The sequence below is a fragment of the Acanthisitta chloris genome, unplaced genomic scaffold (assembly GCF_000695815.1).
Source record: "Acanthisitta chloris isolate BGI_N310 unplaced genomic scaffold, ASM69581v1 scaffold15001, whole genome shotgun sequence".
NCBI classification, from domain to species: Eukaryota; Metazoa; Chordata; class Aves; order Passeriformes; family Acanthisittidae; genus Acanthisitta; species Acanthisitta chloris.
The window spans coordinates 1-12,500 of record NW_008657747.1 but is presented as its reverse complement, the minus strand read 5'-3'; the positions used below and the strand labels follow the sequence as shown (position 1 = coordinate 12,500).

At 39.1% G+C, this 12,500-nt stretch overlaps 1 protein-coding gene across 1 annotated transcript in view; it reads left to right on the top strand.

Annotated features, from left to right (window-relative positions):
• Positions 1-12,187, top strand: part of LMO3 (LIM domain only 3 (rhombotin-like 2)) — a 48,143-nt gene extending 35,956 nt beyond the window's left edge. Inside the window, exons 2-3 of the mRNA XM_009084844.1 lie at positions 2,383-2,508; positions 11,503-12,187. Coding sequence (XP_009083092.1) covers positions 2,383-2,508; positions 11,503-11,608 — 232 coding nt within the window. The 3' untranslated portion in view covers positions 11,609-12,187. The remainder of the gene's footprint in view (positions 1-2,382; positions 2,509-11,502) is intronic.
• Positions 12,188-12,500: the final 313 nt, after the last annotated feature.

The following is a 12,500-nucleotide window of genomic DNA, read 5'->3' as shown; positions in this document are numbered from 1 at the left end:
TAAACAGCTTTATCCAAAATTAACAATAGCTAATATAAATCTCACGTGTTTGTTTTGTGTGTGGTGGGGTAGGACTAACAGCAAGGAGAACCTCCTTCCCTTTACGTAATTGAAAAATTTTAATGTAGCTGGTGCTTGGCTGAAGCAGTTTCTGTGGGGGTCTCTCATTTCAGGACTGTAGAAGTCTGCACATAGTGGACTGGGGTGCAGTAAATCTCCATCCTCTGCAGTGCTGAGTGACAATCCCAAATTGTTTCACTGCTCTGCAACGCACACACCGCAATGCTAGCGGGAATGGATTTCCACTTTCTCACACACACAGGCACACACACCTCCAAGGAGGACGTGGTGGTGGAAGGTGACACAGCCTGCACCTTGCACCCTCTGGCAGGGGTCTTCAGCTGTGCCTTAAGTACTCAGCTGTTTCACCTAAACCAGCTAAGCACTGAGGTGCTGTCTGATCCCCCCACACCGAGCCTGGAGGCTCATCTTTGTGTTTCAGTGTTGCTGTTGTGTTCAAGCCTTTAAACTTGACTTTCCTTTTACTGCAAGCACATAGAAGAACAGTTTTATGTACCTGCAGTCCATACTCAGTACCTTTTGCAGCCTGATCTACTTTCCTCGTTCAACTAAACTACCATCATCTCTACATAGATGTGAAGGAAAACAGAGCTGGAACTTTGGTCCATGGGTATAGTCTTCTCTAACACAAAGCCAGCCCACAACTGTGGAAGGCAACTGAGTCTTGTGTCCCTCTTACAGATGAGGAACAAATGTCTGAGTGGGATTTAGATAACCTCAGTGAAACCCATCCACGATGGAGACAGAACAGGAGCAGAATGTTTTACAGAAGGAGTATTTATAATCTGTTTAAGTAATCTATAATTTTAGCAGTCACACTTAACAGAAGTTGACTCAAGTCATTCTAACAAGAGGTGATGAGGATGGCCTTGTCCCAGCATTTCTGAGTGATCACAGTAACCAGCAGCTCAGACAGGAGGAAGAGGGTCACAACTTTTATATTAAACAGGCACGTATTTTGTAGGCAGCACCCCTTAAGTAGAAGCAGAAGGTAAAAGGATTTAGAATTAAGCAGCCTTGTTGGTAACCCATGAAACTCAGTAAAATGGAGGGATGTGATTAAAAAACTGTGTTCATTTTTATGTTACCAAACCGAATTTTCTACAGAGCACCTTTGAATTCATTAGTTTAGAACTGCTTTTAATTTGGTGTTTCCCTTGAGAGCCATTATATTTTTCTGCTGTCAGCCTGATGTTGAGGAAAAAAAGGAAACTGGCAGATGTGGCGTTTTCATCTAGTGTGCTTCATAGTTAAAAACAGCATTAACTGCTATGCACAAGCAGAGCATTACTTTTAATAATCCATCACAACTATTAAGTAGCTTAAATAAACTTACTTTCAAAGATTGCTGCCATGTAGAGCTAACATAGTTTTTCTTGTTCATTATAGTCCTTCTATGTCACAAAAGGATGCATATGTATGTTGGTTGGGGGGGTTTTTTGGTGCTTTGGGGTTTTTTTTTGTGTAATACACCCACTTGAAAAGTATTGAAAAATCTTTAACAAAGGGAATTTAAAGAAAAAATTTATATAGATGTCTGGCAAAAACAGCATTTCATATTGTTCTTACAGTATTTTATGCTTCTACTCCTGATGTGACTATATATAGTTTACAGCCTCATTTACTTTAATGTGCTACCTGAATAACATAATCATAGCAATAACTATGGTATAGGGTTGTAAGGTGCATGAACCACTAATGCTTTCTGACGATTTAAATGACTTGTTCATAAAATGTTCTTTTAATAATAGTGGTAAAGCTTTTAGCACTAGATGTCAAAAATGCGAAGAATATTGGCTTTTTCAAGTGCTATTTCTTTTCTAGCTAAAGTGTGTTTTAATAATAAGTAGCACCAAAAGCCAAGGTTATGTGGCTCTCTCCTGCCTGGCAGGATCCAAGTAGAAGGCTCTTCCCACGTATGCAAACAGCTTGACCTCTGGCTGCAGTTATGTAACATCCCTAATGTGTTTACTGTTGCTTTGTTTAGTATAACAAGATGTTTCTTTTATCACAAAAGGTCAGTATAACCTGCAGGGGAAAAAATAACATCACAATAGGTGCAATATTAAGTCTGTCGCTACTTCATAAAGCTCTTTTCAGCAAGACCATGCCTTTGTGTTGTAAATTGGGCAGACTTGTGCCACCGAAGACCAATCCTTCCAAAAGGAGGTGTGCTGGGAAGTCAAGCAAGGGCCAGGCTGAGGAGGAAAAACAAGAAAGAAAAAAAAAAAAAAAAAGGAAAAGTAATGTTTCCTTTTCAGTTAAGCATCTTCAGGAATATATTTCTTTCTGTATCTGCAGGTTATTTGGCGTTACAGGAAACTGTGCTGCCTGCAGTAAGCTCATACCTGCTTTTGAGATGGTGATGAGAGCAAAGGACAATGTTTATCACCTGGACTGTTTTGCATGTCAGCTTTGTAATCAGAGGTAAGAGAATTTCTTGGGGTTGTTCCATAGGCTAAGTGCTAATTCGGCACTGGGGTGGGCATAACATTCCAGTGGAGGGGAAACATCTACCAGTAGTGGAAACCCAAGGCTGAAAGTAAGACCTGGATGCTTTGCCTGGGACTGATACAGAACATCTTTTATGACCTTGGCCAGAAAACTTTTTGTGCCTCAAAGCCTGCATCAATAAAAAAGAATAATGTTACTTCCTCTCCTTCAAAAGGTTGTCTGTCAAGTTTAATTAATTTTTATAAAGGTCTTGGAGATCCTTTTCTGCAGAAGAGCATAGTGGTACCATTTGTCATTATTACATTAATTTCACTTTAATTCTTCATTTTTATCACATGTATTTCTTTTAAAGTACACATTGTTTCTTCCTGTTGCCAGAACTCTAATCATTTAAACTTAAAAGATGTTGTTCCCACCATTTTCTCTGTAGCAGCATTGGACCTCTTATAGCCATATTTTTATTTCCATATCCTAAGTGTAGGTTATAAAAATCTCAGGGATCCAAACCTGACACTTGGTTCTGAAGCATCACCAATATGGTACAGTTGAAGAACAAGTGCCAGAGAGAATTGTAACTGCTTTTTTTCAGAGGTGAATACAGCCAAATTTATAGCAACCACATTCAGACTGGTGGCCAAACCCTGTCAGAAGTTTCACCAATAGCTCCATTTCTGACTCCACAAGAGCTGCTAGCAGCATGACCAGTGACTTCAGTGAGGTCTCGGAAGTGAGAGAGCCGATTTTAGCCATTCCTGAATGTCCCTATTATTTCCAGTTATTACATGATCCTATTTAGAGTTTTATACTGCTCATATTTTTTTCATTTTTCAGGTGGAAAGAAACATGAGATGTACATTTCTAGGGAAGTAAGAAAAAATTAGGAAGATAATTGTCTAACACAAAAGCTCTAAATAAGCTTTTCTAACTCACCTTGTCCTACAGTGTATTATTTTGTAACACTGTAGTCATTTAAAAATCAAACATCCCTAAAGAACCATAAAATGTACAGCTGCTAATAAGTGTAGCACACTACAATTACACTCGTTTAAAAAAAAAAAGCCAAATTGACCTTTTTCATCATGTTGCATGGGAAATTAAAATACCAGGCAAGTAATAACCACTGCTTAAACTATATAATAATGCAAAGTAATTATAGGTTCTAATGCTATTTAAAGTCCTGTATCAATTTTGTCTTGCCACAGAACTAAGAAACTGTGTTCTGAGCAACACAGGCAGAGGCTCTCATAGTACCCACTTAAGAGGGACACACACACTCTCCTAGGTTTCCTTTCTTAAGCCCTTCCTATCCCCGTTTTTTTCCAAACCACAGTTCTAGTATCATTATTAAAGCGACTAATATATTTCTGTTGTTCGCTTCATTTATTACGTGCCATAATGGGGCTGCATATCTTTAGTGTTGGTTATGCACAATTAGCACTTAGTTATTGTCTTGTCACTTCAGCCCATACAAGACAAACTTCTTTAATGTAAGAAGTCAGCTAATCTTCATCAGTCAAGCAGAGCAGACAATGTTTGTTAGCCAGAGTGCAAAAGATTTTCATCATAGTTAGCACTCTTGGATCTGAGGAAGTGAACTTCCTCTTTCTCAAACCCCCCCCCCCAGAAAAAAAAAAAGCAAAGCTGTTGGAATTATTTTTTATTTCCTCTTTATTATTTTATATTCCTCTTTTACCATTACAACTGTGAACTAATGTACAATTTCACTTTGCAGCTCATACACATCCTACTGTGCCTTGGGGCCACTGATCCCCCTGGAAAAGAGCTGTTAGGTGCTCCTGAAATGGAGCTTTACAGGGATATTTAATAATTCTTAGCCTTGTTATTCCTGAGCCTGCAATCTAGTCTTTTATTTGATTTTTACTTTGCATGTTGTTTGGGCAAAGGGTTGCTGAAATAGTCGTGCAGGTATCTTAGGCTGAGAACAAAAGAATGCGTTTACCTGACATACAGTTTAGTTCATCTAGTGAAAACAGGGAGTTGTTCCAGAAGTTCCAAAGAATTTCAGAAATTCTCCAAAGTGTCCCTAATCCTGATTATATTGCAATAGCTCTCATGGAGCCTAATAAAGCAGACTGCCTGTAGGGTACCTTTCTTCCTCACAATTTGAGATTATTGGCACTCTGAAGAATTAATTTTGTTGTTTTTTACCATAAATCCTATTTCATGGATGCTCCAGCATAGCTCTTCTGTGGTTCCTATGGCAAAGCATCCCACTGACTACATTCTCCCATTAATAAAATGCTCCAAATCTTTTACTTTTCATTAGTTGTATAACAATGAAAATCACAGATGCAGGACACCTGGTCCATCACCAGTTTGGGTTTTTTTTAGATCTACTATGAAAACTTTTTCTCTTTTAACCTGAATAATCTTGTCTGCCACCATGTCATTAATAATTTCTCTTGTCCATCTTCAGATTCTTTTTTCTTCCTCAAGTTAATCAAAACCAAACAGCAGATTCTAAGTAAGGATGAGTTTATAAGATAGCAGTTTAACTAGTGGAAGAAAGGTTTATTGAAAAAAAGTTGAACTGCTGCCCCTCTCTATGCAAAATTATGTTATTGAGGAGTTTTAGATTTGCCCTTTCCTTTCACTCCAGCCACTAATTCCTCTAACATGCAATTTATTTCTTGAAGAGAATATTTTTATTTGCAAACACATCAGAAATATCCAAAAATCACCAATGGATGTAGCCAGGCTCACCATCTACTACAGGGCCTGTCTGTTTAGCCTTTTACTCCAATTTCACAGTCTCTTCCCCCATTAAATTTTAAATCTCTTGGGCCATTCTCTGTAGTAGTTCTGCAGAGGATATAATCCTCTCTGTTTGGTTCTGTATTTCAGATTTGCAGCTATCATTTATGTTTTTTCCTAACAGAATGTGTATGCAATGTTCTTGAGTATACAAAATCAGGTCTTCAATTTGCATTGCTCTGTCTTTGCCAGTACAGAGATTCTTCTCACATTCTCTGCCCGGTTGCTTCTTCCAGTTCCTTCTGCCTTCCAAGCTAGCTAATAATTATATTAACACACATCCCACAGATCCTTGGGGCAGCCCATTCTTTGGGCTCGCTATTGCATGACCCTCACAATCCTACCCTTCAGCTGATCCTGGCACAGTGAGAGATTCCTGCCTGGTTTTACCTGGTGCTTTTTGTGATTTGCTGATTTTTCTGCTTTTATTTACAACTTTACTGTTTACCTTATTAGTTTTGACTATCTACAACTCACCATCCAGCACAAGTCTCGCTGTGGATGGTTGTTAGACCCCCTTGATTTCAGGGGGACAGGGATTTTTGTTTGGGCCATGAACTCCAGCTCGAAACTAACTCATACATAACATGCCTGTCCCTTTTTATTGGCCCCCTGAATGTGACATTTTCAGAGTGAGGAAATACATACTGCATTCCAGGAAGACACACTGTAGACATAGACAGGCCTGAGATTTCCTGAACCACCAAATCTAGTCCCCTGGTGTCAAATAGGCACTGTCTCCTATTTTCCCTTTCATAAAGCTGTTCATGTCTAGGATCTAATTGCTCCAGCCAGCCAGTTTTTGACATATTTTCCCTTTTTTTTTTTGAGACTGATGCTTAAAGCTGTAGTGATTTTTTGAATATTAAGCTCTGCTTCTAGCCTAAAGGTTTTAGCATCCTCTTATCTCTCATGTCTCTGTCCAGCTTACTCCTAATTTGAAGTTTTTCCATCACCTAAATACCCGCAGAGCTTAGTGACAGTCATCTTAATGGTGTGAGTGTTCCCCTTTCTCCTCTGTAAACATATTAAACTTCTCCTCAGAAGCCCTTCACCTCACATTGACAGTAGCCTCAATATACTTAATTTCTGCAGAAAATTTCAAGGAGGAAGAAAAGGAAACCACTGGAAAAATAAACTTGTAAACAGACACTGCCTTTCACACTTTGTCAGGTTGCATGTGTGTGACTGGCAAAATGGAGTGGAAAATCTTGCAAGTGGGCTCAGCTGTATCTTTGCTTGACACTTTTGAGTACAGCAGTGATGTCAGTCTGCCTTCGGCTTTCCCACTTCCCAGAGTTTGTGTGTCCTTCCTTTCACTCTCTGTCGGCATCTTTAGCAGCTTGTTCCATACTTGTGCGATATTTTCTCTCTGCCATTCGAAGTCAACTCAGGGTATGGTTTAAAACCCCCATCTGCTATCACTGAGAGGTGTTTAAATAACTGTTCTACCCTTCTATCTAAAATAGCCTTTATTTCAGTTGGAACTGGACTGAAAATGGTTACACACATTCAAATTGCTGTCCTGATGTAGCTGTAAACACTTACGTCCAGTATAAACTGCAAACTGCCCACACAATGCTGCCTTTGTTCTCTGGCAAGCAGAGGGGAGGGAATGCAATGCCAGGGACATCCTGATTTCAAACACCGATATTAGATTTTTGCATGAGTGGTCATTTCATCAATTGTGAAGGCCTGAATACTGCTCATTTTCATTGAGTGCCCTCACATTTAGAATAAAAGTTAATGTATACCTGCTATTTAAAACACAGTAAGAGAAAAGCACACCAAGTTGAGGTTTGTCATTGTAAGCTGAACTGGGATTCTGTGCAAATGTAGAGCACATAATACTGGTCAAAATGTACAAACCCAGGCACAGCTCCCACTTTCCAACCTTTGAAATGGACATTTTGACAGAACCCCAGAATTAGTAAACCACAGGTGTGGACAGAATGAACTGTGATGTAAAAGAATTACTTTGTTCCCTTAGTGATGCATATAGGTTAACATTAATGGGACTTAGACCAGAAACTCAAAGAAGCTTTAAAAAAAAGAGGAAAGGGGAAAAGCAGAGGACAAGTTACATCACTGATTACACAAAGCAGAAGGGGTATGATAAGTCTTAGCTTTCTTTATCCTAGAGGAAACCAGTTAAATGCTTCCAGATTTTGTTTCTCTCTACAATAAAGATCTGCCATTACCAGAGGAGGCACAAACAGAGCCATCTTCATTCACAGCAATATTTCTTTCGCCTTCTTAAGAAGTCTTCAGTGCCTTGACACACATCCTGCACATCAGAAAAGATGACAGACAGCAGTGAGATCTCCTTAAATATCTGTTCTGAACAATAAAGCAGCTATTTCTCCAAATGAAAGTTTTATACTTCATGTGATTAGTCTAGGCACACCTTCCCCTTCCAAACAAGGTGATAACAGAGGTCATTTTGCAATATAAATGGCCTTCCTTTTGCTATTGTAAAATATGACAGGAGTTCTAGGATGTAGGTTAATTACAATGGTCATTCTACTAATGTCACAGTCATGTCAAAAGTACTATTACCAATTTATGGTGGTGAGTCCAATCTGGCATGTTAATGCAGCTTATTGTATATTCTTTCCCATTCATCTTGCATGCCTATTAAAAAAAATTGGGTGAGGGTTTTAGGGAAGGCTGAAGACTACCATCTGCCTGCTGGAAGAGTAATAGTCTTGCCTAATTATATACTCCTAACACAGTGTCATCTTAATATGCTCCTTGACTCCATTTATATACATGCCCAAATTGTGCCCTGATTTACATCCTATGCCAATTCCATAAAAAAACCCACTCCAGCCTTAGTGGAAGGCTAGGCTTGAATTCACCCTTCCACTTTAAAGCTAAGGTTTAAATCCTAGAGCATGCAAAACCAATCTGAAGTAGTTACAGGCTTAGCTCTTTCACTTCAGAAGAGGCTAAATCCACTTTTGAGAGTCAAATAAGGTTCAAAGTTTGAATGGACAGACTTTGACACACTTCATCTGCCTGCTTGCCTTGCCACATTGTACCTGGGAGCTGGCATGGCATGATCATATGCTTTTATCTTGGTGCTTACCTCTTTGTCACCTAATGAATGCACAATTCACACATTTAATACCAGGGGACCCACACAAGCCTCACCCTCAGTCTTTGCCAACGTATTTTGGCCCCTGAACTTGCACAGTATGAAAACAGTTGCAGAATTTGGACCATGAGTATTGCAAGTAACAGGTTTCCCCCAAGACTGAGAGGATCATCCAGATGAACCCAGAGGATGTCTAGCCATGCAGACAGACTCCCACCCCACAGGCTATCACACAGCCAAGTGGGTCTAGACAGGCCACTGGCAGCATCTCCACAAGATACTTGGAAGGTAAATGATTTGTGGAACTGTGTGTGTTTAAAGCCACTCATGCATAAAGCTGTCAAATGCCATGTAGACATAGGTAGAGCATCTCTGGCTCGACATATTAACATAGCAAAAGCAAAAGGCATTGACACTTTTTATTGGGAAAGGCATCCTGACACCCCTGTGTAGCTGTAATTCAAACTGTGACTTCTCTGAGGGCTGAGAAACAAAATCCTTCAGGCAGGCTTTTGATGCAAGCAATATTGTAAGAAGTCACAGGTGTAAGGATTGTTATGCAAGTGATTGTTTTTCACCAGCATATTTTTCATTTACTAAATATTTTAAACAAACTAGTCCGCTAAGCTCTGTGTTACACTAGAACACAAAGGAATACATAGGTGAATAACGTTCACAGTTCAGAGTTAGTGCTTTCTGCTGGATGCAGAGGTGGTTTGTCTCCCACTGGTGCCTGACCCAGCAGGAGAGATGCCCAACTGTGCAATAACCCTCTGATGTGGTGGGCACTGCTGGCCTGACATCTCCTGCTCAGTCCCCATCTGTAATCCTTGGGCAAACTGTAAGGGAGTGCCTGATTTGTCACAATACAATAACTTCCCCTGCTTTAGTCCACATTAATCCATATGTTCATTTAAGAGAAACTAAGAAGGACTGGATTTGGGGTTTTGTTGTCGCCAAATGTGATTTCTTTGGGAAAAACAAATTTACATATTGGCATTAGCTAGGACTCCTTTACCTAATCTTGTAGGATGAACAAAAGAATTTTTGTCAGAATTGCTGTCAATGGGCAAAAATGCAAAAGATGGAAACTTTTGCAAAATGAAAAAAAAATGCCAAAGAACAACTTTTCTGCAAGAATTCTGCATTTCAACATAGCTACTCAAAATCTTTTTGTGTTGTTAGTAGCCTAATATACCAGGATTGGGATGGGGAGAATAACAGGAACCTCTAAATTCTGTAAAAGAGCCTTGACCATAAATAACTTAAAGATTTCAGGATCATTCCATAATCTCTATTTTCAATCATCATCAGCAGCAGGCAGTAATCCCACAGAAAAAAAACCTCCACAAATAAACAAACCAATTTTCCTTTAAGAGCAGAGCTAATTCTTTTCAATCCACTTTTTTATTACACTATTTTCCCTCTATCTATTTAGCTAGCATAAGGATAAATTTCCAAAGCTACCCAGTTGGAAAATAAATGGGTTCACTGTTTGTCTAGCATTCCAATCTTCACAAATGTAAATCAGTCCAACTGCTACTCATTTAAACCTCCAACTTCACAAAACATTAAAGGACTGCTTTCCATACACAATTTAATCTGTGACAATTCACCAAGATTTCTGCTTGAACATCATTAGAAATTGACTATCTGATAAAGACAGACTGCTATCAGAGGTCAGCTGGGTCAACCTGTGTCATTTACGGAGTTTGCCTGGGTCAACCACAGCAGGCACTGCTGTTTGAAGGTTAAATTGTTACAATTAAATACATATACAGCTATTCCCATAGCTACTCTGCTGTTAAATCTACCGTAAACAGCACAAGCATTTATATCTGACCCTAATTGTGTCCAAGATGTCACCATTTGGAAATTATACAAAAAAGGACATTATAATCCATTACACATTAAACAATACTTTATGTAGTGAGATCCATAATTAGCTGGTAGGAACTGGTTTCATTTGTTCACATCAGTGTTCAGGGGTTCATTTAGGTTACTTTCTTTCATTTTAATTGGAATAATGTGAGCAGTGCCTCCCAATATATTTTAGAGCTGGAGAATTCACTATAAACAAAGGCATGTAACCCTGCCAAGGCAGTCACTAGGGAAACTTTTTCTCTGTGTCGGCCCTATTCACTTGCTCCCTCAATATCTTCAAGAAGATTGGCTTTGTCAAGGGGAAAGGTTGAGGGGGGTGTCAGGGAAGAGCCTTCTTAAATTCAAGCATACTGCTTAGCTGGGAAATCCTATTTTACTCCAAAATTTGAAACCAGCCAGCCAGGAGTGTTAACATCATGTGATTTTCTTACTCATCAGAGAAAATCAAATGAAATCTCTCAGTAGCACTTTGTAGCAATCAGATCACTCTGATGCATGTAATAGTATAACAAGGTAGGTATACTGATACCACAAGAGAGAGAGTAGTTAGCTGAGTAACTAAATTTATAATCAACTCCTACAGAAAAAAAAAGAAAAAGAAAAAGGTTTCCCTGAATGCCTGCATGTAGCTAGTTTGCACCACAATATATATAAAGTTGTGTGTATGCTAGACACAGTTCTCAGAACCACCATTTAAAATCAGATCTAGTGAAATATCCAACTGGAATATCACAAGAAATTCCTCCCAGCACACCTGCACAGACAAATATCACGTATCTCAGACGAGCTTCCTACTGCATACAATCACTTGGTCTTCCTTCTGATTTGCAGGAAAGTGGGACATTTCCTCTTCACTCAACTCAATAGCCTGGGATATTGATTGTGTTTTATCTGTGTGCTAGTGACCTGCTCCAGGACTCCCACAGTCTACTGTGGGCTTTGAATGAAGCCTTTGGCTGGGGAAGCAAAAGCACTTGAATGCAGTAGATTTTGTTGAAAGCACAGGATTAATGCTGATACCAGAGCAGCTCCTCTGCTGGGCCTCCACACACGTGTGTGTGCTGTGACAGACAGCAGAGGTGTGAGCCGCGCGCTCGGCGCCGCGAAACCAGGAGCACTTGCTGTACAGTCTGCATATGAGATCCTATCACACCATTCATCCTCAAACTATCTCTTTTCTTTCCCCCCCTTTATTGTTGTAATTTCAGATTTTGCGTTGGAGACAAATTTTTCCTGAAGAACAACATGATTCTGTGCCAGACAGACTATGAGGAGGGTTTAATGAAAGAAGGCTATGCACCCCAGGTTCGCTGAGCAGATGCCACATCACTAAGAATAAAAAGCACTATGTTCTTTATCTTTTTTGCTCAACATGTATATAAGAAATGACACAGGAACCTACTGAATAGCATAGATATAGGGAGACAGAATGGTTGCGTGAAACACAAGGCGGACTGCATCTGTATGTAGTGAAAATTGCTCCAGTTCAGAGTTGAATGTTAATTAAAAAGGTACTGTACATACAGCTGGATTCTTTTTGCTTGCTCTTGGGGTTTTTTGGTTTGTTTGGGTTTTTTCCGTTTCTTTTTGTGTCATTTGGCATGAGATGTTTATTTTGGACTATTGTACATAATGTATTGTAATATTTGAAGCACAAATGTAATACAGTTTTATTGTGTTACCATTTGTGTTCCTGTTTGCTTCTTTGTATTGTTGCATTTAGTACAATCAGTGTCTAAACTTACTGTATATTTATGCTTTCTGTATCTACCAGCTATTTTAAATGAGCTGTATCTTTCTAGTAAAAAGCATTAAAGAGCAAATCCCAACCATTATGCTACACTTAGAGCTTAAGAAGACTGTTTACATTAAAACTATTTAGAAAACTAATAACTAGCAGCACCTGCTGCTAATGATGCTATGGTTAAGGGTCTATCAGCACTTCTGTTATAAGCCTCTATTTTTCAGGGGTTAAGCATCTGCTGTTTAATTGCATAGATTGTCCTCAAAGAGCACTTTTATTTTACTACAAAATTTTGAAAAGCAAATCTGACTGGTTTGGGATATATTATAAAAGGTGCAAAAGTTAATGATTTTGGGTGCTGCTTTTGTGCCCCTTAGGCATTCCAAATGTCTGATTTGATTTTTAATTTAGCTGGAAATTAAGCCCTAATGCAAACCAGTGCCTCTGGGTATCTTATTTTAT